General features: G+C 66.7%; 1 protein-coding gene across 1 annotated transcript; it reads left to right on the top strand.

Annotated features, from left to right (window-relative positions):
- The first annotated feature begins 2237 nt into the window (after positions 1-2237).
- Positions 2238-17860, top strand: PLXNA3 (plexin A3). The gene is made up of 33 exons (XM_077889719.1): positions 2238-2287; positions 3914-4536; positions 4828-5367; positions 5814-5996; positions 6980-7108; positions 7179-7279; positions 7641-7764; positions 7848-8004; positions 8084-8183; positions 8307-8421; positions 8590-8790; positions 8904-9000; positions 9139-9329; positions 9409-9554; positions 9625-9745; positions 9843-9979; positions 10090-10260; positions 10589-10682; positions 10781-11020; positions 11095-11238; positions 12323-12557; positions 12642-12784; positions 12874-13130; positions 13236-13302; positions 13403-13549; positions 13638-13797; positions 13948-14051; positions 14269-14365; positions 14624-14814; positions 15035-15204; positions 15632-15844; positions 16025-16175; positions 16993-17860. Exons 2-33 carry the CDS (start codon positions 3940-3942, stop codon positions 17086-17088), a joined length of 5619 nt encoding a protein of 1872 aa, XP_077745845.1. The 5' UTR covers positions 2238-2287; positions 3914-3939; the 3' UTR covers positions 17089-17860.
- Positions 17861-25889: the final 8029 nt, after the last annotated feature.

Genomic DNA, 25889 nt, shown 5'->3' with positions numbered 1-25889 from the left:
AAGACCTGGAGCAGACGCGTCACATTGCTCTGTGTGTCACAGGAGATCTACAAATGGCCAGCAAACTCACGAGGACGTGCCTGACGTCATTATTCATCAGGGAAATGCAAATCGGCACGAGGTATCACCTCGCACCCACCAGGAGGGTAGAAACAAAAAGTCAGATACTAAGGGTTGGCCAGAAATTGGAGAAAAGGGAACCCTCCTGCACTGTTGGTGGGAAGGTGACCTGGTGCAGCCGCTCTGGGAAACTGTGTGGAGGTTCCTCAGAGAGTTAAAAATAGACCTGCCCTAGACCCAGCAATTGCACTGTTGGGGATTTACCCCAAAGATTCAGATGCAATGAAACGCCGGGACACCTGCACCCCGATGTTTCTAGCAGCAATGGCCACGATAGCCAAACTGTGGAAGGAGCCTCGGTGTCCATGGACAGATGAAGGGATCGAGAAGCTGTGGTCTGTGTACGATGGAATATTCCTCAGCCATTAGAAACGACAAATACCCACCATTTGCTTCGACGTGGATGGACCTGGAGGGTATTATGCTGAGTGAAGTAAGTCAAGCGGAGAAGGACAAACATTGTATGGTCTCATTCATTTGGGGGATATAAATAATAGTGAAAGGGAATAAAGGGGAAAGGAGAGAAAATGAGTGGGAGATATCAGGGAGGGGGACAGAACACGAGAGACTCCTAACTTTGGGAAACGAACCGGGGGTGGGCTGGAAGGGGAGGTGGGCGGGGGGTGGGGGTGACTGGGTGAAGGCATTGAGGGGGGCACTTGATGGGATGAGCACTGGGTGTTATTCTATGTTTGCAAATTGAACACCAATAAAAAAAAAAGGGGATCCCTGGGTGGCGCAGCGGTTTAGCGCCTGCCTTTGGCCCAGGGCACGATCCTGGAGACCCGGGATCGAATCCCACGTCGGGCTCCCTGCGTGGAGCCTGCTTCTCCCTCTGCCTGTGTTTCTGCCTCTCTCTCTCTTTCTCTCTGTGTGACTATCATAAATAAATAAAAAATAAAAAAAAATAAGGAAAGCTCTCTGGCAGTTTTTCTCAAAATGTTAAAAATAGGTATCATGTGACCCAGAGATCCCACCCCTGGATGGAAGGGAAAGGAAAATCTGTACACAGGGGCAGCCCGGGAGGCCCAGCCGTTTAGCACCGCCTTCAGCGTGGGGCCTGATCCTGGATACGGAGGTTCGAGTCCCACGTCGGGCTCCCCGCTGCTTCTCCCTCTGCCTGTGTTTCTGCTTCTGTGTCTCTGTGTGCGTCTGATGAATAAATAATCTTTGCGAATAAAAACAGAGAGTCTGTACGCAAATGTCCCTAACAGCATTATTCACAGCAGGGAGAAGATAGACGCCCCCAGATGCCCAGCAGCCCCTGAACGCACCCGTGGAATGCGGTATGTTCATGCAGGGGAATATTATTTGGCCGTAAAAAGAAACAAAGCTCGATCTACGCTGCAACAGCATGAGCCTCGGAGGCACCGCGGCACAGGGAAGGGACGCAGCAGCGACACGCGCGGAATGCGTGGGTCCACGCGCATGACGTGCGCAGAACAGGCACATCCAACGTCCGAAAGTAGCTTACGGGGGGGGGGGTAGGGGGGCGGTGACTGCTGGGAGTCCGGGGGTACCCCCGGGGGGTGGCGATGTCCTCGAATTTGGCGGCGCGATGGTGGCCCGAGCCTGTGGATATGCTACAGGTCATGGAGCGTCTCGCTGTGACAGGTGCGTCGTAGCTCCACAGAGCTACTTGGAAGGCCCAGGGCAGGGCGGCCGCCCCGGTCCCCGCCGCACCTGGCGGCACCCCGCGAGCAGGCTCCGCGCCGCCCCGCCTCGCGCCTCCCAGGCCCCGGGGCGGCCGCTCCCGCAGCAGGTGGCCGGGCCGCGCCTCCGGCGCCGGCGGGGCGGGGCGTGTGCGCGGCGGCGCCAGCGCGCGGGGCCGAGGGGGTGTGGCGGGGCGCGCGGGCCGGGGGCGCGGGGGCGGGGCGGAGAGGCGCGGCCGCGGCCATTGTGCGGGGGGGCGGGGGCGGGGGCGGCGCGCCTCCGGGCCCCCCGCCCGCCCGCCGGCCTCCCCGGGCGCCCCCGCGCGGCGCGGTGGTACGGTCCGGGCTTAAAAGGCCCCGGCGGCCGCGGGCCTGCCCAGTGTGTGGGCGGCGGCGGGGGCGCGCGCGGGGCGCGGCGGCGGGGGCGCGCGCGCGGGGCCGCGGTGGGGCTCGGGGGCGCGTCCACGTGGCTGGCGGGCGGCCACCCGGAGCCGCGGCGGCGGAGGGACGGGCAGGTAGGTGGCCCCCGCGCCCCGCCGCCCGCGCGCGGCCAGGCGGCTCGGCGGCCCGGGGCTCGGCCTCGGGGTCGGGCCCTGCCCGTGGGGCGCCGCGGGCGCCGGCCTCGCCGGTGCTTCGTGCCCAGCGCCCCGAGGACGGCCGGTCCGAGCCCTGCTCCCGGCCCCATGGGGACCCTTTGTGGCCGAGGAGCGGCCCCTGCAAGGACTGCGGCGGCGCCTGCGCCCACTCGGCACTCGGGGCCCGGCCGAGGGCGCCCCTGCGCGGGCAGGGCTGCGGGCCGCGGCACGGAGGGCGCTGCGGGCGGGCGCTGCAGCCGCCCCGGGCTCGGGCCGCCCCCTCGGGCTTCCGCTTACAGGTGGACGTTGGGCCGGGGGTGCGCAGCCTGCCCCTGCCCCCCCTCCCGGCCTGCGTGCGCCTCCATCCCTGCGGGGCGTGCAGGAGGTTGGGGTGCGATGCGGCCCCCTTGCCTTGCGCCCCCTTTCCTTCCCTGGCCGTGGCATCGGGGGTCCAGCATGCAGACCCGACAAAAGAGCCCCGAGAGACGAGCAGCGTGAACCGGACTCTGCGGCCTCGAGCAGGGCCTGTTCCTTGTTCTAGCAAAGGCGTCTCCCGGCTCCTGTCTCCCGGGCCTTGTCCCTTCGCTGCCCTGCGCCCTAGCCGGTACCTGGGGTGTCCCTGGGGGCTGGCGCGCAGACAGGGTAGCACGAGCCCTGCCCCGCCGGTCGCCCCCGCCGGCTCCGCTGCCTTTGCTGCCTGGAGCCGCCGGGAGCTGGGTGTGGCCTGGGGGTGCCGACCTGGCCGAGCTGGGCACCCCGCACACTGGCCCCGGCCCCGCCCCCAAGGCCTCGCCTACTTGGGGACCTCGCATGCTCCCCGGGGCGCCTGGTGCCCCCCACGCCGCCCCTCCCGCCGCTGCCCCTGGATTTGAGGGAGAGGCGCTCGGCTGCCGGGGCCATCTGGCTGGTGCGCCTGAGCAGAGGCTGACTTCTGTGTCTCGGCGCGTGGCTGTGGGGACAGGCACAGCTCGGCTTTGTGTGGCGGTGCGTAGGCCACACAGCAGGCCCCGGGACGGCCAGCTCACGGAGGCCCCGCGGCGGCGAGGGGGACGTGCTGGCGCTGGGGCCGCCCCGGACCCGCGTGCCTCACACCTCGGGCCTGGGTCTCCCGGTGGCAGTGCCACTCTGCAGTGGTGTCCCCCCTCCCACCCAACACACACACTCGTGATTGTTCACTCTCTGCCTTTCCCCTTCCCCCGACTTGGGCGTGGGGTGGCTCTGTGGCCCGGGGCGCGCCCACAGCGGCTCTGGTGTGTGGCCGGCCACCGTCGCCTCCGGGATGTGCTGTCTGGGGTCTCGTTCTGGGCGGGCCTCCCGCCTTGCCTTCCCCAGCGCCTGGCTCTGCTGCCCCCTTGGGTGTGGCCCGGCTGAGGGGAGGCCTCCTGGCTCCCTTCCAGCGGGGGCTGGGGGATGATTGATGGCCCGCAAGCCTGCCTGCGCCCGCGGCTCGCTCCTGCGCCCTGGCGGAGGCCCGTCCCGCCGGCCGCGGCCACCATCTGGGACTCTGGTCTGGGGGCGGACGCGTGCTGGGGGCCGCTGATTGGCACTTGCTTTCTGCCCCGACAGGCCGGTGCCCGGCGCAGCTGCCGGCCATGCCTGCTGCCTGCCTCCTCCTGCTGGTGCTCCCTGCCGTGGCGGGGGCCGTGGGCAGCAGCAGGCCCTTCCCTGCCTTCTTGGTGACAGACACTACGCTCACCCACCTGGCCGTGCACCGGGTCACCGGGGAGGTGTTCGTGGGTGCAGTGAACCGCGTCTTCAAGCTGGCCCCCAACCTGACCGAGCTGCGGGCCCACGTCACGGGGCCCGTGGAGGACAATGCCCGCTGTTACCCGCCCCCCAGCATGCGCGTGTGTGCCCACCGCCTGGCACCCGTGGACAACGTGAACAAGCTGCTGCTCATTGACTACGCGGCCCGCCGCCTGGTGGCCTGCGGCAGCATCTGGCAGGGCATCTGCCAGTTCCTGCGCCTCGATGACCTCTTCAAGCTGGGGGAGCCCCACCACCGCAAGGAACACTACCTGTCAGGGGCTCAGGAGCCGGACTCCATGGCCGGCGTCATTGTGGAGCAGGGCCAGGGGCCCAGCAAGCTGTTCGTGGGCACGGCCGTGGACGGCAAGTCGGAGTACTTCCCCACCCTCAGCTCCCGCAAGCTCATCAGCGACGAGGACAGCGCCGACATGTTCAGTCTGGTGGGTGAGCCCGCGCCCCCGCACTCCCGGCCCCGCCGTCGGCGCCTCGGCCAGAGCCCCGGTCCGAGAGGGGGGCGGCTGCGGGGCACGGGCACGGCCAGGGTGTAGGATGGGGCCGCGCACCCTCTGTGGCCTTCCTGGCCCGGGCTCCCGCGACCGTCTGGGTGGGGGGGGTCGCGCGGGGAGCCCCGGGCAGCGGGGGCCGTGTTGTGGGAGCAGGGCTGGAGTGGGGCCGTGGGGGCCGCGAGGCCAGGCTTTGGGAGCCCATGCTCTCGTCACCCTGCTCCCCAGGTGTACCAGGACGAGTTTGTCTCCTCGCAGATCAAGATCCCCTCGGACACGCTGTCCTTGTACCCCGCCTTCGACATCTACTACATCTACGGCTTTGTGAGCGCCTCCTTCGTGTACTTCCTGACGCTGCAGCTGGACACGCAGCAGACGCTGCTGGACACGGCGGGCGAGAAGTTCTTCACGTCCAAGATCGTGCGCATGTGCGCTGGGGACTCGGAGTTCTACTCTTACGTCGAGTTCCCCATCGGCTGCTCCTGGCGGGGCGTGGAATACCGCCTGGTGCAGAGTGCCCACCTGGCCAAGCCCGGCGTGCTGCTGGCCCAGGACCTGGGGGTGCCGCCCGACGAGGACGTCCTCTTCACCGTCTTCTCTCAGGGCCAGAAGAACCGGGCCAGCCCGCCGCGGCAGACCATCCTCTGCCTCTTTACCCTCAGCAACATCAACGCGCACATCCGGCGCCGCATCCAGTCCTGCTACCGCGGGGAAGGCACGCTGGCCCTGCCCTGGCTGCTGAACAAGGAGCTGCCCTGCATCAATACTGTGAGCGCGCCCTCGCCCCTGGCCGCGGCCCAGCCTGGGTGCTGTGCGGCCTCCCCCGCCTGGCCGCGGCCCGAGCGCCCCGCGCCCCGGAGCTCCGGGCCTCGCTGGTCCTTCCTTCCCTGGCCTGCCTTCTCTCTGTTCGCGGCCTACCCTGGCCCCTCCTGTGCGCGGCCGGGCCGGGCCGGTGGCTCCGGCTCCCGCTCCCAGACAGCCCCGTCTTGCAGGCCTCGGAACTGGGCCTGGGGCCGCCTGCCGCCTCCCCCTCCCCTCCCCGCTCCTGCTCCTCAGCCCCTGCCTTCCCGTGAGGTCCCAGGGCGAGCAGTTGGTCTGGCTGCCGGGAAGCCAGTTCCTCATCCCGCTTCCTTCCAGAATATGGGGTCTCGTGGCCTCGGTCCTGCTGGTGCCCCGAAGCTCTGACTCTCACTCTATGCCTCCTATTTCACCAGCCCATGCAGATAAATGGAAACTTCTGCGGGCTGGTGTTGAACCAGCCCCTGGGTGGCCTGCATGTGATCGAGGGGCTGCCCCTGCTGGCCGACAGCAGTGACGGCATGGCCAGCGTGGCTGCCTACACCTACCGCCAGCACTCCGTGGTCTTCATCGGCACTCGCAACGGCAGCCTGAAGAAGGTAGGCCGGGGGCTCGGGCAGGATCGTGCACTGCGAGGCCCTGAAGGGGCCACGGGCCACGGGGGAAGGCGGACTTCCAGGCCGGGCCCTGGAGACCCGGCCACGCTGCACGGGCGGCTCCTCGGCCGTCCGCACTCACCAGCACCAGTGCCCGCCATGGCCTCAATTGCCGGCTGTGTGACAGCCCAGACCCATCTCAGGGCGTCCCCATTAAGCGAGCAGGGCCCTGGCTGAGCCATCATTGCCGAGTCCTCAGTTGCATGAACGAGGAAGAAGTTTGGCTGCAACCCGCTGTGCGCTCTTGTCCCCTCGCGGACACTGGGGCCGCTTCCATTCCCGGGCAGAGGGTAGCGGGGAAGGGAGAGACGCACGGGAGCTCCAGTGTCCAGCTCTGAAGGGAAGGAGTCAGGACGGCCTCCACGTGCTCACCCGCCGGCTCACTGGGCAGCTATGGAGCTGCCCCCCTGAGGTCTGAGAACAGTGGGGGGCGGGGGCAGGCTTGTAAAGGGAGCTGCTGGGTTCTTGGGGGCCTGGTCTGCTCCCCTCTCGGGCCCTCGTTGGGAGGCATCGTTCCCAAACCACACGCTGCTCCCCCTCTACAGTGTGCCTCTCCGTGCTTTCAGCAAGCTCGCAGGGCCGGGCAGCCCTCACTGCTCTCTTGTTCCAGGACGGTGTCATCCCCCTAAAAAGCCCTCCTGGAGCACTCACCCCTCTCTCCTCAACGTAGCGACATTAATCTCCCCGTCTCTCTTTCTTGGGGGCCTCTTTGAGTGGCTGAGTCACCTTCAACAGCCTCCAGGGTGGCCTTTGGACCCTCCTTTCCCTGCCTGTGGGGGCCTGGGGTAGTGGGCAGGTCAGGTGCCGGGCCCCGCGGGGCCCGGCTTCAGTTTGGTCGAGCCTGGGAAGGCCCCGGCTTGATAAGAGGACTTCCTGGGTGCGTGCGGTGGCGCCCTGGCCTCAGGCTGGCGTCTCTCGCGGCCCAGGTCCGGGTTGATGGCTCCCAGTATGCCCACCTCTACGAGACGGTGCCTGTGGTGGATGGCAGCCCCATTCTCCGAGACCTGCTCTTTAGCCCTGACCACCGGCACATCTACCTCCTGAGTGAGAAGCAGGTGGGCCCGTGGCGGGCGGCGGCGGGCGGCAGGGTGGGGGCAGGGTGGGTACTGATGCACCTGTCCCCAGGTGAGTCAGCTCCCGGTGGAGACCTGCGAGCAGTACGCGAGCTGCGCAGCCTGCCTCGGCTCGGGGGACCCCCACTGCGGCTGGTGTGTGCTGCAGCACAGGTGAGGGTGGCGGCGGGGGACCGGTGGGAGGCTGGCTTTGGAGCGGCCCTGCTCTGGGGAGGAGCCAGCGAGGCCGGCTGTTGCTTGGGGGGGCACTGCCTGCCCCCGCCCACGTGCCCGTTCCTCCCAGTCGTGCCCTTGTGGCCTCGTCCGCCTTCCCCTTCTGCTTCATCCGACTAATGAGCAGAACCCGCGTCCCCAGTGACAGCCCTTGCACTCCGGGGGATGAGGCCAAAGCGCGCCGTTGCCTGGCACTACGGGCTGGGCCAGGTGTCCCCTCTTCCCTCCAGAGCGCCAGCGCGCCCCTGGCCAGGGCCCTCCGGGGCAGCTGCCTAGCCGGCTCCGGCCCGATCCCACACAGGTGCTGCCGCCAAGGGGCTTGTCCGGGCGCCTCCGCCCCCCACGGCTTTGCCGAGGAGCTGAGCAAGTGTGTCCAGGTGCGGGTCCGGCCCAACAACGTTTCGGTGACATCCCCCGGGGTGCAGGTGAGTGGCGTGGTGGGCGAGCTGTGGCGGGGCGCGGCGGGGCGCGGGGGCGCCTCCTGCCCTGACTCGTGTGCCTCCCCCAGCTGACGCTGGCCATGCGCAACGTGCCAGACCTCAGCGCCGGTGTGAGATGTGCTTTTGAGGAGGCGACGCCGAGCGAGGCCGTCCTGCTGCCCTCCGGGGAGCTGCAGTGCCCCTCGCCGTCCCCGCAGGAGCTCCGGGCTCTCACCCGGGGGCACGGTCAGTGGGCTGGGGCTCTCCGGGCTGGGGGCGCCTCCGGTCCCCGGCTTGCTCACCGCCGCCCCTGGGCTCGCCGCAGGGGCCACGCGCACCGTGCGGCTGCAGCTGCTCTCCAGGGAGACTGGCGTGAAGTTCGCCGGCGTGGACTTTGTCCTCTACAACTGCAGCGCGCTCCAGTCGTGAGTCGTGGTCTTTCCCCACCCTGTCCCCACGTCGCTCTGTCCCTGTTCCTTGCTGCGTCCTCGTGCGGGCCTCGGTAGGAGAGAGACTTCTCTGTGACTCGTGAAGCCTCTCCCCCGCAGGTGCATGTCCTGCGTTGGCAGCCCTTACCCCTGCCACTGGTGTAAGTACCGCCACGTGTGTACCAGCCACCCCCACGAGTGCTCCTTCCAGGAGGGCAGGGTCCACAGCCCTGAGGTGAGGCGGGTGCCGGGCGCGAGGGGGCTGGGCTCCGCGGGGGCTGCCCGCTGGCTTTTCTGCCTTTCATCTCACTGGTTCCTTGGAGCCCCTTGAACCCGGGGCCGGCCCTGCTGGGTCCAGATGGCGGCGGCGGGCGTGCGGCTGACGGGCGCGTTCTCCCCTCAGGGCTGCCCTGAGATCCTGCCCAGCGGGGACCTCCTGATCCCGGTGGGCGTCATGCAGCCCCTCACCCTGCGGGCCAAGAACCTGCCGCAGCCCCAGTCGGGCCAGAAGAACTATGAGTGCGTGGTCCGGGTGCAGGGGCGCCAGCAGCGGGTGCCCGCCGTGCGCTTCAACAGCAGCAGCGTGCAGTGCCAGAACGCCTCGGTGCGGCCCGGGCCGGGCTGGGGGCGCTGGGGCGGGCGGGGGCTCCGGGGCGCCCCGCTCTCCCGCCGGGCGTCGGCGCGCCTTCTCGGGGTCACGCGGTCCCTCTCTCCCAGTACTCCTATGAGGGCGACGAGTACGGTGACACCGAGCTGGACTTCTCTGTGGTCTGGGACGGGGACTTCCCCATCGACAAGCCTGCCACCTTCCGAGGTAGGGGGCGGGATGGTCCTGGGCCGCAGTTGGCATGAGCTGGGGCGGGGAAGGTGGGAGGGGAGACCCTTCGTCGGGGTCCCAGCGCCCCCGGCTGCCTGCAGCTGCCCCCCCACCAGCGGCGCCCTCTGCCCGCAGCTCTCCTGTATAAGTGCTGGGCGCAGAGGCCCAGCTGCGGCCTCTGCCTCAAGGCCGACCCTCGCTTCAACTGCGGCTGGTGCGTCTCGGAGCACAGGTGCCAGCTGCGGGCCCACTGCCCGGCGCCCAAGACCAACTGGATGCACCCGAGCCAGAAGGGCACCCGCTGCAGCCACCCCCGCATCGCCCAGGTCGGCCGCCCTCGCCCCCGGTCTGTCTGCCGGGCGCCCGCGACTCTGGCCTCACCCTCTCGCCTCTCCTGCTCTGCAGATCCACCCGCTCATGGGCCCCAAGGAGGGAGGCACGCGGGTCACCATCGTGGGCGAGAACCTGGGCCTCAGCTACCGCGAGGTGGGCCTGCGGGTGGCAGGCGTGCGCTGCAACTCCATCCCCTCTGAGTACGTCAGCGCCGAAAGGTGAGTGCGGCCGTGCGGGTGCCTGGGCCCCGGGCCGCCCGCGCCCTCACCGTCTCCGATCGACCCCTAGGATCGTGTGTGAGATGGAGGAGTCGCTGGTGCCCAGCCCGCCGCCAGGGCCTGCGGAGCTCTGTGTGGGCGACTGTTCCGCTGACTTCCGGACGCAGTCCGAGCAGCTCTACAGCTTTGTGGTGCGTGGGCTGCCTGCCCTTTCCGCTGCCACCCCTTCTGACCCCCCACCCCCATCGGGCTGCCTCCTCCCTCCCCTCAGGGCTGCTTCTCCCACAGACCCCAGCATTTGACCGCGTGAGTCCCAGTCGGGGCCCGGCGTCCGGGGGCACACGGCTCACGATCTCCGGGAGCTCTCTGGATGCCGGCAGCAGGGTCACGGTGACTGTGAGAGATGGCGAGTGCCAGTTTGTGAGGTGGGCAGGGCCCCGTCAGCCCCGGCCTGGGCATTGGGCAGGAGGCCCCGAGGACGGGACGGGTCGTGGGCCCGGGCCGCCTGCCCTGAACGCCCCACTTGCCCACATAGGAGAGACGCGGAGGCAATCGTGTGTATCTCGCCCGTGTCCACCCTGGGCCCCAGCCAGGCCCCCATCACCCTGGCCATCGACCGCGCCAACATCTCCAGCCCCGGAGTCCTCTACACCTACACCCAGGACCCCACTGTCACTCGCCTTGAGCCTACCTGGAGCATAATCAAGTAAGACCCTAGGAGAGACGGGGAGCCTGGCCAGCATCGGTGGGCGTCAGGGACTGTGGCCCTGAGCTCCTGTCCTGGGGCCTTGCCTGGTGACCAGGGCCTTGGGCGCTGAGTTACATATCCGGTGAGCCCGAGCCCTCATCGCCAGAGGGGACAGAGTCTTCCCAACAACACAGCCCCTGGCGTTCACCTCGTACCCTAAGTGGAGGGGCCCTGGGCTCCCCAGCAGCCTTGATAACCCTCCAGAGGCATCTTGGGGGCAGTTGCAGGGGGCAGGGGGACATAGTTGGGGAGGGGGCCTCAGGCTCCCCTCCCCAACTGCCCCCAGTGGAAGCACTGCCATCACTGTGAGTGGGACCCACCTGCTGACAGTCCAGGAGCCCCGGGTCCGGGCCAAGTACCGGGGCATCGAGACCACCAACGTGAGTACCAGTGGCCCACACCCTGCCCTGCCCACCCCCCGCCCCGCCCCTGCCCCCTGTGCCCTCACGTGCCAGGCTGCTTGCCCTCGTTCCCGCAGACGTGCCAGGTGATCAACGACACTGCCATGCTCTGTAAAGCCCCCGGCATCTTCCTGGGGCGGCCCCAGCCCCAGGCCCAGGGTGAACACCCGGACGAGTTTGGCTTCCTGCTGGATCACGTGCAGACGGCCCGCTCCCTGAACCGGTCCTCCTTTACCTACTACCCTGACCCCAGCTTTGAGCCACTCGGGCCCTCTGGTGTCCTGGATGTCAAGCCTGGCTCCCACGTAGTGTTGAAGGTACGAGTGGGGCACAGAGACTGGGAGAGGCAGGGGGGTGGGTGCCCCCGGCTGACCGTGTCCCCCACCCGCAGGGCAAGAATCTGATCCCCGCGGCAGCTGGCAGTTCCCGCCTCAACTACACGGTGCTGATCGGGGGCCAGCCCTGCGCGCTCACCGTCTCCGACACACAGCTCCTGTGCGACTCACCGAGCCAGACAGGCCGGCAGCCTGTCATGGTGAGTGGGGTGGGGAGGCCGCGGGGAGGGCACGGGGGCCAGGAGGGGAGCAAGGGTGCGCGGGGAGGGCCCGGGGGCCAGGGAGGCCGGCAGGAGTACGGCGGGGTGGGCCCAGGGGTCCAGGGAGGCCGGCAGGGGCACGCGGGGAGGGCCTGGGGCCCGGGGAGGCCTGCAGGGGCGCGCGGGGAGGGCCTAGGGGTCCGGGGAGGCCGGCAGGAGCACGGCGGGGTGGGCCCAGGGGTCCAGGGAGGCCGGCAGGGGCACGCGGGGAGGGCCCAGGGCCCGGGGAGGCCGGCAGGAGCACAGCGGGGTGGGCCCAGGGGTCCAGGGAGGCCTGCAGGGGCGCGGGGAGGGCCCAGGGGTCCGGGGAGGCCGGCAGGAGCACGGCAGGGTGGGCCCAGGGGTCCGGGGAGGCCAGCAGGGGCGCGCGGGGAGGGCCCGGGGCCCGGGGAGGCCTGCAGGGGCACGCGGGGTGGGCCCAGGGGTCCGGGGAGGCCAGCAGGGGCGCGCGGGGAGGGCCCGGGGCCCGGGGAGGCCTGCAGGGGCACGCGGGGTGGGCCCAGGGGTCCGGGGAGGCCAGCAGGGGCGCGCGGGGAGGGCATAGGGGCCGGGGAGGCCGGTAGGGGCGCGCGGGGAGGGCCCGGGGCCCGGGGAGGCTAGCAGGGGCACGCGGGGAGGGCATAGGGGCCGGGGAGGCCGGCAGGGGCACGCGGGGAGGGCATAGGGGCCGGGGAGGCCGGCAGGGGCGCGCGGGGAGGGCCCGGGGCCCGGGGAGGCTGGCAGGGGCACGCGGGGAGGGCATAGGGGCCGGGGAGGCCGGCAGGGGCACGCGGGGAGGGCATAGGGGCCGGGGAGGCCGGCAGGGGCACGCGGGGAGGGCATAGGGGCCGGGGAGGCCGGCAGGGGCACGCGGGGAGGGCATAGGGGCCGGGGAGGCCGGCAGGGGCACGCGGGGAGGGCATAGGGGCCGGGGAGGCCGGCAGGGGCGCGCGGGGAGGGCCCGGGGGCCCGGGGAGGCCGGCAGGGGCGCGCGGGGAGGGCCCGGGGCCCGGGGAGGCGGGCTCACGGCGAGCGCGGCGTGCAGGTGCTGGTCGGCGGCCTGGAGTTCTGGCTGGGAACCCTGCACATCACGGCGGACCGGGCGCTGACCCTGCCGGCCACGGTGGGCCTGGCGGCGGGCGGCGGCCTCCTGCTGCTGGCCATCACCGCCGTGCTGGTGGCCTATAAGCGGAAGACGCAGGATGCCGACCGCACGCTCAAGCGGCTTCAGCTCCAGATGGACAACCTGGAGTCCCGCGTGGCTCTGGAATGCAAGGAAGGTGCCTGGCACGGGGGAGGGTGCAGGGCGGGGGGCCCGGGGCCCCGTCCTGCTCTGCTCACTCTCCCTCCTTGGCCCTCCACAGCCTTTGCTGAGCTGCAGACGGATATCCACGAGCTGACGAGCCACATGGACGGGGTGCAGATCCCTTTCCTGGACTACCGGACGTACGCCGTGCGTGTGCTCTTCCCGGGCATCGAGGCCCATCCGGTGCTTAAGGAGCTGGATGTGAGTCCCTGCCCTGCCCTGCCCGCCCCGTCCCCCGTCCCCCGTCCCCCGGGGCCGGCCCGCTGTCTGAGACCCGCCGTCCCTCCCAGACGCCCCCCAACGTCGAGAAGGCCCTGCGCCTCTTCGGGCAGCTGCTGCACAGCCGCGCCTTCGTGCTCACCTTCATCCACACGCTGGAGGCCCAGAGCAGCTTCTCCATGCGGGACCGCGGCACCGTGGCCTCGCTCACCATGGTGGTCCTGCAGAGTCGCCTCGATTACGCCACCGGGCTGCTCAAGCAGCTGCTGGCCGACCTCATAGAGAAAAACCTGCAGAGCAAGAACCACCCGAAGTTGCTGCTGCGCAGGTACCGCGAGGCCCGGCCCCGCCCCCCGCCGCCCCCACCCCTGCCAGAGCACATCCCACCCGGGCCCCTGCTCTGCCCGCCGGCCCAGCGCCCTTTCTGCCCTAGGACCGAGTCGGTGGCCGAGAAGATGCTTACCAACTGGTTCACGTTCCTGCTGCACAAGTTTCTGAAGGTACATTGGGGTTGGCGGGTAGAGGGTCAGAGGGGGTGGGGGGAAGCCACAAGCTGTGTGCCCGACCCCAACCCCACCCCGACCCCCACCCATGCCGCAGGAGTGCGCCGGGGAGCCGCTTTTCCTGCTCTACTGCGCCATCAAGCAACAGATGGAGAAGGGCCCCATCGACGCCATCACGGGCGAGGCCCGCTACTCCCTGAGCGAGGATAAGCTCATTCGGCAGCAGATCGACTATAAGACGCTGGTGAGTGGGGGGCCAGGCGGGCAGGGCTCCAGGCACGGGGGGGGGGAAGCTCCGCCCGGGCCCCAGCCTATGCTCCCCTCCCGCTCAGACCCTGCACTGCGTGTTCCCGGAGGGCGAGAGCAGCGCGCAGGTCCCAGTGAAGGTGCTCAACTGTGACAGCATCACCCAAGCCAAAGATAAGCTGCTGGACGCTGTGTACAAGGGCCTCCCGTACTCCCAGCGCCCCAAAGCCGAGGACATGGACCTAGGTGACCTGCCCTTGCCTCCTGGTCCCCACCCTGCAGCCATATGACATTGTCGGGCCTTCACACCCCCACTCGGGCTCTGTCCTGTGAGGGGAGCGGGTCCAGGGACCGGGGACCCTGAGCTGCACCTCAAGGGCTGTCTGTGGCCTGCAGAGTGGCGTCAGGGTCGCATGGCCCGCATCATCCTGCAGGACGAAGATGTCACCACCAAGATCGAGTGTGACTGGAAGAGGGTCAACTCGTTGGCCCACTACCAGGTGAGGGGCTGGGGGCCTTCCTCCACCTGGGAGCCAGGGCCCTGCCCTGAGGACAGAGGAGCTGGGGCCCCGCTCCTCCCTCATCTTGCCCCTGCATTCACGGTCCCTCCTCGGGGACCCTCGGGTGCCTCCCCACGTGTGCACCCCTGGACGTTGGCTCAGGCTCCTAGGCCTCTCAGCCTCCCGCACTGCTTCCCTCTGTCTCTGGGGCTTGCAGGTGACAGACGGCTCCTTGGTGGCGCTGGTGCCCAAACAGGTGTCCGCCTATAACATGGCCAACTCCTTCACCTTTACACGCTCGCTCAGCCGCTACGGTACGTGCCTTTGGTGTGGCTGCCTTTGCCAGGCCCGTGCCCTTCGAGGCCGCGTCACCTGTCATGGGGAGCCCCCTCTCCGAATGGCGGGCTGGCGCCTGGGGGTGCTCGCAGAGTGTAGAGGCGGGGAGGGAGGGCCAGTGAGAGCAGGCAGGTCCCCCTCGGCCTGCTGGGCTCCTGGAGCAGAGTGGGGCAAGAGCTGAGGTCGTGGCCGCCGGGACCCTACTGGCCTGAGTGGCGCGCTGTTCCCCGCCCCAGAGAGCTTGCTGCGCACGGCCAGCAGCCCCGACAGCCTCCGTTCTCGGGCACCCATGATCACGCCCGACCAGGAAACGGGCACCAAGCTGTGGCACCTGGTGAAGAACCACGACCACGCCGACCACCGCGAGGGGGACCGTGGCAGCAAGATGGTCTCGGAGATCTACCTGACACGGCTGCTGGCCACCAAGGTGTGGGCCCGCCCTGGGCCGCCCTGGCCTTGGCCCCGCGGATGGCCCGGCCCGGGGGGAGGCCACGGTCGGTCAGACCCAGCGGGCGGCTCTGAGGGCCTTGGGAACTCCCGGCCGGGCTTGAGGCGGTCCCTGCAGGGGAGCCCTGCGTCCCCCGTGCGCTGCGGGGACGTGCCCACCGGGCGCCCTCACGGCCTGCGCTCTTGCTGAGCCCCCGCAGGGCACGCTGCAGAAGTTTGTGGATGACCTCTTTGAGACGGTGTTCAGCACGGCGCACCGCGGCTCGGCCCTGCCCCTGGCCATCAAGTACATGTTCGACTTCCTGGACGAGCAGGCCGACCAGCGGCAGATCAGTGACCCCGACGTGCGCCACACCTGGAAGAGCAACTGGTACTGCCCGGTGCTGGGCCGCTGCTGGGGGACGGGTGGCGGGAGGAGACCAGTGCTTTGGCGGCACTCGGGGACTGCGGGGGTAGCGCGGCTGACGGGGGCTGGAGTGGGCGTCCGGGCGGGAGGGGACGTGCGTCAGTGTTGGCACAGGCGGAGAGGAGTGAGCGTGACGCCGAACGTGGGCTCTGTGGGGCACGTGGGACACTGGTAGCGGGGCCAGCACGGGGCAGAGGTGCTGTGGCGGCTGTGGCGGAGGGGGAGTGCAGCGACGCAGAAGGCTGGAGGTCCGGCGGACGCTGAAACACAAGCCCGCTGACGTCAGTGGGTCACCCTGGCTGCCCGTGGGCAAGACGTGCCCGGGCCAGCCAGGAAGCCGAGAAGGGAGCGGTGACGGGAGGGCGCGTCGGGGGCTTCTTCCTCTGTGCAGCCTGCCCCTGCGCTTCTGGGTGAACGTGATCAAGAACCCGCAGTTCGTGTTCGACATCCACAAGAGCAGCATCACGGACGCCTGCCTGTCTGTGGTGGCCCAGACGTTCATGGACTCGTGCTCCACGTCGGAGCACCGCCTGGGCAAGGACTCGCCATCCAACAAGCTGCTCTACGCCAAGGACATCCCCAACTACAAGAGCTGGGTGGAGAGGTGCGCCCTGCCCTGCGGCCCCGGCCGGGTGGGGGAGCGGGGCCAGGCCGCCCGGGGAACCCGCTCCGCACCCCCTTCCCCGGGCTGGGTCCGCTTGAGGAGACAGGCCCAGGACTGGCCTGGCAGCCAGGGCAGGGGCCTGGGCACACCTGCCTCTGTGACGCCTCAGGGTTCCGGCAGGTACTACCGGGACATCGCGAAGATGGCATCCATCAGCGACCAGGACATGGACGCCTACCTGGTGGAGCAGTCCCGTCTCCACGCCAGTGACTTCAACATCCTAAGCGCGCTCAGCGAACTCTACTTCTACGTCACCAAGTACCGCCAGGAGGTGCGTGCCGGGCCCACAGGCCCTGACGACACAGTTGGTGGCAAAGGCGGGGCCTTTGGTGGGCTCAGCGAGGGTGAAGGGCGCTGCAGGGTGGAGGCGATGGGGGGACACGCAGCCCACCTCGTAGATTGCTCCCGACGCCTCGCCCAACCGGCCCCCGGCTTTCCAGGGATGCTGGGGTTTGAGGGGCCTAGGCGACAAGCCGCTGGGCAGGGAACGGAGCTGTGGTTGGTGGAAGTGCAGGTGCGGGGGACGGATGGGCTGCCGGGTGCGCTGGGGCGGGGCGGGGGGAGGCCGCAGGGTCGGCGGGCCGAGCCCTAGAGGGCCCCCGGGCGTGTGGCGCACACGTGTGCACTGGAGGATGCCTCCTTACCGGAAGCGAGGACCTGCGAGCCCGGCCCGGCCCTGGCAGCCCCGAGCCCCCCCAGCTCCCCTCGGGCCGAGAGCAGGGGCAGAGGGAGAAAGCCCCACGCAGCCGGCGCGGGGGACACTCGGCAGGGGGCGGCGGAGCGGGCGGGGGGGGGGGAACCCCGAGAGGGCGGGGGGCCTCCTGGCACGGGAATGAGCCCCCCGTGCCCCCCCGAGGGAGGCGGTCAGGAAGCCGGGGCGCGGGGCGGCGCGGGGGCCACTGACGGTCGAGCGCCAGGAGGCCCGGAGCAGGGGCTGCGCCCGGCACAGGAGAGGTCGGGGTGCGGGCCGGAGGGCCGTGGGGGGAGCACACGCGGGGCGCGGGGCGGGAAGGGCTGGGGCCGGGGCGGCGGCGCCCCGCTCGGGGAAGGCCGGGGCCCTCGCCAGCCCGGCTCGCGGCCCCCCGCAGGTCCTGGCGGCGCTGGACCGGGACGCCGCCTGTCGGAAGCAGAAGCTGCGCCAGAAGCTCGAGCAGATCATCGGGCTGGCGTCGGGCAACGGCTGACGGGGCGGCCCCGGCGACGGAGGGGGCGGCCGGCCCGGCCCGCGGTCCTGGGCGGCCCTGGAGCGGGGCGGCGCCGGCCAACAGCCCCCGGGGACGCGCGGGCCCCTTCCTGAGTGCCTTCCTTCGGGCCCTGCGTGGGGCAGGGGGACGGGACCCAGCCCTGAGCCCCGCGGCAGCAATACCCCCCCCGCCCCGCGTCTGCCCGCCCCCCCGCTATTTATACCCCAGCCACCTATTTATTTAATTTATGTCCCCCCCGGCCATCTGCGGGCGGCACCGCGGCCTCCCCTGGGTTGGCGGCAGCCTCCCGGCTCCTCCCGAGTGCTCCCCGCTCCCCCTCCTCCTCCTATGGGCCCAATGGGTGGGGGGTGGGGGCCTGGCTGGGGGAGCAGCCCTTCGGGTGGGGGTGCGGGGCAGGGTGCGCCCGGGGCCCCCCGCAGCCGGGCCACAGCGTCCCCTCCGCGCCCTGTGGGGGCACCGCGTTCTGAGCACCTGCGGCTCGGGGGACTGGCAGGGGGGCCTGAGCGGGTCTGGGGGCCCGGGTGCGCCCTCCCCTCCCCGGCCCCCCTGCCCGCACCCTCAGCCGCCCTGTGGGGGGGGGCCCAAGGCCGAGAGGGGCCGTGCCTTAGGCCTTGGCTCTCCCTCGGAGGAGGAGGAGGAGTCGGGCCCCGTGTCCTGGGCCGCAAACCGGTCCCCTCCTCGTCTCTGGCATGAACTTTTGCGTTGTTGCTGTTCGCGGATTGTTCTCCGAATTAAACGTCGGGAACGTGGAGTCGGGGTGTGGCCTCATGCTGGGGGCAGGTTGGGGGAGGAGGTGTCTTGGGGCCAGGTGCGGGAGTTGGGGGGCGTCGGCCTCTGCACGAACAGGAGGCAGGGTCAGGGGGTGCAGGGTCCAGGATCCGGGGAGGGTGGCCGTGGCCACCTGTGGTCAGCAAAGCCCTGGGGGCTCCCCCTGCCAGCCCCCCAAACCCATCAGCACCCACACCCACCGGCCCGGTCCCCCTGGGCCTAGCGCCCCTCGGCTGGGGTGCGGGGTTGTGTCCCCGCTGCTGCCCCACCTGCCCTCATCCACCCTCTTCTCCGCGCAGCAGGTCTGGGGACCTGAGAGGACATTCGGGGGGACCTCGTTGGGCTCCGTGCCCGGCTCCTCACTGTCCTTGGGGCACCCACATCTCCCCGGGGGGGGCTGGGCGGTGTCTCCGTTGGGCCGCACCTGCCTGCTTCCTGCCCATAGGCCTGCTAACGTCAGGGGGTGGCGGTGAGCCAGGCGGACCGGGGCAGAGAGTTCCCACAGCAAAGAGCCCTGAGGGGGCCTGGGCCTGGCCTGTGGCAGACGGGGGAGGAGGCCAGTATGGCCGGGTCACAGGGACCAGCTGAGAGGACGGGGAAGAGCCCAGTGTGGCCGGGTCACAGGGACCAGGTGGGAGGACGGGGAGGAGGCCGGAGTGGGCAGGTCACAGGGACCAGGTGGGAGGACGGGAGGAGGCCAGAGAAGATGTGGGGGGCGAGGGAGGGTCACATCCAACCGCGTAGGCCACCGGAAGGGCCAGGTGCTGCTCTCAGAGGGACAGGGGAGCCCAGGGAGGGTTTGGAGTGCAGAGGTCAGGGGCCTGACCGGTGTCGCGCCCCCAGCAGCTTCTGCAGCCCCGCGGGGGACCCAGGCAACGGGCTGTGGTGGTGGCAGTTCCAAAACTGCATTTGCCAAAACTACTAGACTTGGACACCTAAAAGGGGGGAGGTTTACAGGATGGAAATTGAACCTCACTGAGCCGGACTTCAAACACAAACGAGAGAGGTGAAGAGAAAGCTGCTTGACCCAGAGTAAGGATTGAAGCCCAGACCAAGGGCAGTGGTCGGATGGCGGCTCCGCAGGCAGGTGGCCTGGGGGGAAGTACGTGGGAAGAGACCGCGGAGGCTAAGGAAGATGGTTTTAGAACATTCGCATTGTGAGATCACAGAAACTAAGCCAATGAATGACTAATCGAAGCAATTTTTATCCTTGGGGGGAAAGAAACCCCAAGTGAATAGGAGAGAACCATTTTGGGAGAAGGAAGAGGGGAGGTGAAGTGGGCGGTGGGATAAAAGTGAAATTCTCATCTCTCAAAAAAGTCATAAAAATGATTTTTAAGGGGTGCCTGGGGGGCTCATTCTGTTGAACATCTGACTCTTGGTTTCGGCTCAGACTGTGATGTCAGGGTCCTGGAATCGAGGCCCACATCGGGCTCTGTGCTGTGCAGAGTCTGTTGGAGGGTCTCTCTCTCCCCTTGCCCCTACACTTTGTTCTCTCTTCCTCTAAAATTAATAACATCTTTTAAAAAGTGATTCTTAAAAAGAAAGCAAGGGAACAAAAGAAACTCTTGCTGAAGCCACTTCAACTGCTGCCTGCTGTCAGGGGACGGTCTTCATTGTCATTACCATCACGACAACCGCCCCCCCAAGCACCTCTGTCTCTCCAGCCTGCAACAGGAGCAGTCTCCTTGGTCCTCAATGACAGACTCTCTGTTCTGTCATATGACCGAACAGGGAATGGATTGACCCTGCCACTTCCTCGAAAGAATCCCCCAAACCAGACACAATAGATGATGCCTGTGAAGAAACCGGGTGTCACGCACAAAGGACAATGGAAGGACTCAGCCCTGCAATTGCCCCAGCTCGGTGTCTGGAGAGGGAGTTTCCCGGTGGAGCCCAGCGGACACCCCCAGTTTAGGAGATGGAACTGAAACTCCGAGGCCCAGAGTTGGCAGGGCGGAGGGCCCGGGGAGCGGTGCAGGGAGAGAAGCCTCGAGTGAGCAGCCGGCCTCAGCACAAGTGCGTGAGGAATCTACCCAGGGTGGGGGTGAGGACCATCTAGACGAATGAAAGGGAACTTTGTCCAGTGCTCAAGCAGGACAGTGACCAGTATCTGGCCCCACCACCAAGAGGGCAAACCTCACAATTCGGGAGGCATCAGGCAGGCCACCTACAAGGGTGTTGCCTCAGCAAGGTGTGGGGGAGAAAGGCTTCCCACATTGAGCCGTTCTGGGCCCATCCCATGCAAGAAATCTTCAAGGACTCAAAAGGATCAAACCGTTCCCAGTAATTTAACAACATCGCAGAATAAAGCTCACAAACCTATCTAGGAAGACAAAGGTATCCGACCGCCAAAGAAAATCCTGCCTGGCATCCAACCTAAAATTACCAGGCATGCAGACAACCAGGGAAATCCACCCTACAAGCAGGAGACAAATTCTTCACTAAAAGGCACCCAGACTGGAGGGCACGTGGGTGGCTCACTGGTTGGGCATCTGCCTTCGGCTCAGGGTGTGACCCTGGGGTCCCGGGATCGAGTCCCACGTCAGGCTCCCTGCATGGAGCCTGCTTCTCCCTCTGCCCGGGTCTCTGCCTCTCCGTGTGTCTCTCATGAATAAATAATCTTTAAAAAATAAAAAAAGGTACACATATTGGAAAGGAAGAAGTAAAATTGCCTTTATTGTGAGGAAACATGGTCACCTACGGAGAAAATCCCACAACATCCACCGAAGAGCTGCCAGGCATCCTGGGCTTGGTAAGTCTGCAGGACACAGTATTTTAGAGGGAGCACATTCCTTCCACCAAAAAGCTCCAACAGTTGTCACAGCAGGCTTCTTCACTCGGCTAAGCCCAGTCAGCCAGAAAACTCTGATTTTACTGTTTCTGAGTTGTTTGCTCTTTTCATGCAGACTATGTATTTTAGATAATTTTAGAAATATTTTACATATTTGACAGAACATGCACACAAGCAAGGAGAAGGGGCAGAGGGAGAGGGAGAAGTGGACTCCTCTGAGCAGGGAGCCTGAGACATGGGGCTTGACCCCAGGACCGAGATCATGATCTGAGCCGAAGGCAGATGCTTAACCGACTGAGCTACCCAGGCGCCCCTATTTATTTTTAAAGATTTTTATTTATTTGAGGGAGAGGGAGGAGTCCGATGCCAGATCCATCACAGGACCTGGAGATCATGACCTGAGCCAAAGGCAGTTAACCCACTGAGCCATCTAGGTGCCCCTCATGCAAACTAATTTTTTAAAAAAAATTGGCCAAAGGGCTAGTGGTGACAGGTGTAGGAAAACCAGCATTCTGGTGAAGGTACATTTTCTGGAGAGTAACTTTGCTCTCTTTTTAAAAATATTTTATTTTTTATTTATTTTAGAGAGAGTGGGAGAGTGCAGGAGCCGAGGGAGGGGGCCAAGCACACTCCATGCTGAGCATGTAGCCTGGTGCGAGGCTGGATCCCAGGACTCTGAGATCATGACCTGAACCGAAATCAAGAGTTCAACACAACTGACTAAGCCACCGAGGTGCTGCTAATTTTGCACTCGAGTGAAAGTTTTAAAAAATAGTGGGGTGCCTGGTTGGCTCAGTCAGCTAAGCATGACTCTTGATTTGGCAGCGTTGTGGGGCGGAGGCCAAGCTGCACTCCATACTCAGCAGGGAGTTGGTTTGACATTCTATCTCAACATCTGCACCCCCCCCCCACGTGCTGTCAAATAAATAAATCTTTTTTAAGATCTTATTTATTCATGAGAGACGCAGAGAGAGGCAGAGACACAGGCAGAGGGAGGAGCAGGCCCCATGCAGGGAGCCGATGTGGGACCCGATCCTGGGTCTTCAGGGTCATGACCTCAGCTGAAGGCAAACGCCCAACCAGTGAGCCACCCAGGCATCCCTGAAATAAATAAATCTTTAAGAAATAGTAAATATTTAAGCAAATAATTCTATTAACCTATCTTAAGGAAGCGTCATTCATGCCAAGACTCACACGCAAGAGTTGCACTGAGTCCTTACTCTAATCTGGCAAAAAGTCGAAGAGAACGTAAACGTTCAGTCAAGATAGTGCATGTTTCACGCACCCATTCAAGGTTTTCAAAGAGTTTTTACCGAGAAGTTTACGTTGGACGGAGACTCTCCGGGGACACGCACACAGTACACGCCGCGTATTCCTGTGGGCGTGGGTATAGCGCCAGGGGTAAAACCAAGGGCGCGTCCCAACAGGTCGGCAGCCGCCGATACTCAAGGACACAGCCCACGGGCTGCCGTTTCCCCGAAACGGTCTTTTTAAAGAGATTTACTTATTTGCGAGGGTCCGCGCCTGAGCGGAGAAGCCGAGACGCGGAGCTCCCGCTAAGGGGCGCTGGACCCCGGGACCCCGAGACGGGGACCCCGGGCCCAGGCAGCCGCTTCACCCACGGAGCCAGGCCCGCCCCGCCCCAGCTGCGTCCCGTCACCTTCGGCTCCGGGGTGTCCCGCCTCCCAGGGGCTCCTCCGAACCCTGAGGTCAAAGGGAGGTGTACCCGGAGGCGGGGCCGCAGCCCAAGGGACACTGCGCGGATCTTAGCAAACATCACATTTATTTTGTGCAGTCACAAACACTGGGGCGCCCAACGAAACAAAGGGACCCCGCGGGCCGCGGGGGCGGGACGAACAGAAGGGGGGGCTGCTCTGGCAATGGCTGCCCCAGGAAAGGGCAGCAGGTGAGGCCCCTGCCCCGGCCCCTCGCGGGCTCAGCGGGTGGCCGGAGGCCCGAAGCGCTGCATGGTCCGCATCACCAGGGAAAGCTGGTCCAGAAAATTGATGATGGAGATTCGGAGGAGACGGGGGTTCGTAGCTCTCCAGCGGCTGGAAGCGCAGCAGACACGGCCTGTGGGACCTGGAGGCGCCGCCCCCCGCGCCCAGACACCCCCCGGGCGCCCCCGGCCCAGGCCCGCACCGCAGCCCGGTCCCCGGAAGAAGGCGGCACCCAGGCGGGGTATCCGCGAGTCCAGCGGCGCGCCCGTCCTGGGGACCCGTCCTGGGGACCCGTCCTGGGGACCCGCAGCCCGCTGCCCCTTCCCACACTTACACCGCCAGGACGCTGCCCCTCACGGTGAGCTGCTTCTCGACGGCCCCTCCGTGGGGCTCGGCGTCGGGGGCCAGGGACCCGCAGGCGATCTCTGCCTCCACGGCCGACGGGAAAGGCACGCAGAGGGCACTGGGGGCATCAGTCAAGGGACCTCCGGCACGACCTGGCGCCCCGGACCCTGCTCGGCCGCGACCCCTGCCCTGGGCCACCCCGCCCCCTCCTGCCCCTCCCCCCGCCACGCGATCGCCCCCCCCACTTTCCCTCCTCCCCTCCCCCCACCCCTGCAGCCACCTCGTGGGCGTCCCGCTCGCAGCTCGGCCCCCCGCGCGGCGCCCCTGCGCTCCCACGTGCTGGGCTGGCTCCCTCCACCGCAGCCCCGACCCGGCCGCCCCGTCCGCCGCTCAGGCACCGCCGCCCCCCGTCCGCCGCCCCCGGCCCGCTCGGGCAGGATACAACACGTAGGTGGGGCCGCCCGTCCTTCCAGCCGTGGCGGCGGCGTCTCCGCCGGGCCTAGGGGCGTGCCGGGGCCGCGTGACAGGCGGGGCTCTGCCGAGGGCAGCAGCAGTCGCCTCGCCCGCCCCGCCGGGAGAGCCGGGGCCGTCCGCGCCATCGTCCGCGCCTTCCGCGCCGCCTCCCGCGCCTGCGTCTGCCGCCTGCATGGCCGCCGCGCCCCGCCTCCGACTCCGCCCCGAGCGCCGCGCCGCGCCGCCTGCCCGCCCTCGACGCCGCCGGCGACGGACTGAGGAGGCTCCCGGGCCCCGCCCCCGGCCCTGGCCCCGCCCCCGCCCCGCGCCTGCGCACACCGGCCCAAGGGGCTGCGGGCGCGTGGCCGTTTCCCGCCAAACCGAGGCAGCGGGGGCGGCGGGGTCGCCGCGCTCCCTCCCGCAGCCCCGCCGCTCGCCGCTCGCCGCGGCCCCGGGGCGCCTGCCCTCCCCGCGGGGCTCGGGGCCCGTTGCCCCCCCGCCCCCGTCCCCGTCCCCGTCCCTTCCTGGGGTGCAGTGCCCCCGGACAAGCGCTGTGCAGGGGGCTGGCAGGTGCCCCCCTGAGCGGTCGGAGGCCTTCTGGGGCTCCCCCCCCCCGGAGGCCCACGGTGACCTGCCAGCACGTTCAGGGCTCTGGGGTTCCTACGGACGCTCTACCCCCGACGGGGGCCCGAACCTCAGCGCCCCCAGGCCAAGGGTCACATGCGCCCCCCCCCTCCCCCGCCAGCTGCCTGCGCGCCCCTGCCCGGCAAAACGGCTGTGTAAAGGGACACGAAACGGCCCTGGCGGAGTGTTGCGTCCGTTTTCTGTGTTCCTCCTTGGGGAATCCGGACGGGGGACACGCAGCGGACCTGTATCATCCTGCTGGATGGCCCCACCACACAGCCTGGACGGCCACCGCTTCACCCCTCTCCATTGCAAGCCCCGAGTGGAAGCCACGATCTTTCCCTCAGTTCCTTCAACAGCTTCCTGACTGCTTTTCTACTATTTTTGCTCCTCTACAGCCTATTTTCTACGCAACAGAATTGCCTCTTAATTTTTTTAAAAGATTTTATTTATTTATTCATAGAGACAGAGAGAAAGAGAAGGGCAGAGACCCAGGCAGACGGAGAAGCAGGCCCCACGCAGGGAGCCCGACGTGGGACTCGATCCCGGGTCTCCAGGATCACACCCTGGGCTGCAGGTGGCGCTAAACCGCTGAGCCCCCGGGGCTGCCCTGCCTCTTAATTTTTGATATAAGTCACAGCACATTGCGTTCTTGTTTAACATCCTAAAATGATGTCCCATTACTCTTGGAATCACATCAAAACTCCTTGATGTCATTTAGAAAATCTCTCTGGGGGGCTGCCTGTGTGGCTCAGTTGGTTAAATGGTTTCAGCTCAGGTCATGATCTCAGAGTGGTGGGATCCAGCCCGGCGGAGGGCTCCACGCTCAGCAGAGAGTCGGCTTGCCATTCTGATTCTCTCTCCCCCTCCCCCGCCCCACCCCCTCTCAAAAATGAATCAGTAAATCTCCAAAAAACCCCAACTCTGTGTGACCTGAGTTCCCAGCTTGTCCATCCTCTACCCTCAGCTGTCTGCTCCCACATTTTCTATACCCTCTGTGGCCTTTTCTTTGCTCCTGACCAAGGGTGGCCTACCCCTCCCTCTTTGCATTTTGTCTTCTATTTGGAGGACTCTGTCCACAAACTTTCCCATAGCTGGCTCCTCCTTGTCATTAGGATCTTGACTCCAGTGTCGCCTTCAAGCAGACTCCCTGATGAGCAGGGAGCCCGACATAGGGCTAGATCCCAGGACCCTGGGATCACAACCCGGGCTGAAGGCAGACCTTAACTGACCAAGCCACCTAGGTGCCCCAATTTAGGTGACTTTTTAAAACATTTTTTTTTTAAATTTATGATAGTCACACACAGAGAGAGAGGCAGAGACACAGGCCGAGGGAGAAGCAGGCTCCATGCACCGGGAGCCCGACGTGGGACTCGATCCCGAGTCTCCAGGATCGCGCCCTGGGCCAAAGGCAGGCTCCAAACTGCTGCGCCACCCAGGGATCCCTCAGGTGACTTTTAACTCATCTTTCTGCTTGTATATCCCTTCAGGGGCTATATTCTAAGGCCAAAAGAAGGCCTTCTGGGTCACCAATCTAATATATTATCCCCCGGTACCATTCAGTACATTTGCCCATTTCACTCTACTGCATAGCATTCATCATAATCTGAAATGATAATCTTGTTTTCTTCTTTATCGTTCATATATCTCTCTGGTTCCTTTTTTTGTTGTTCTATGCAGTATCTTTTTTTAAAGATTATTTATTTTAGGGAGAGAGAGCCCAAGCAGAGGGAGGTGTGGACACAGAGAAGCTGACTCCCTGCTGAGCGGGGAACCCCCACCCCAACGTGGGGCTGGATGTCAAGACCCTGAGATCAGGATCCGAGTGGAAATCAACAGTATCAAGAGGCAGATGC

Source organism: Canis aureus, chromosome X, assembly GCF_053574225.1.
Source record: "Canis aureus isolate CA01 chromosome X, VMU_Caureus_v.1.0, whole genome shotgun sequence".
Taxonomy (NCBI): Eukaryota; Metazoa; Chordata; class Mammalia; order Carnivora; family Canidae; genus Canis; species Canis aureus.
The sequence above is the reverse complement of the archived record's forward strand: the minus strand, read 5'-3'. Positions and strand labels throughout refer to the sequence as shown.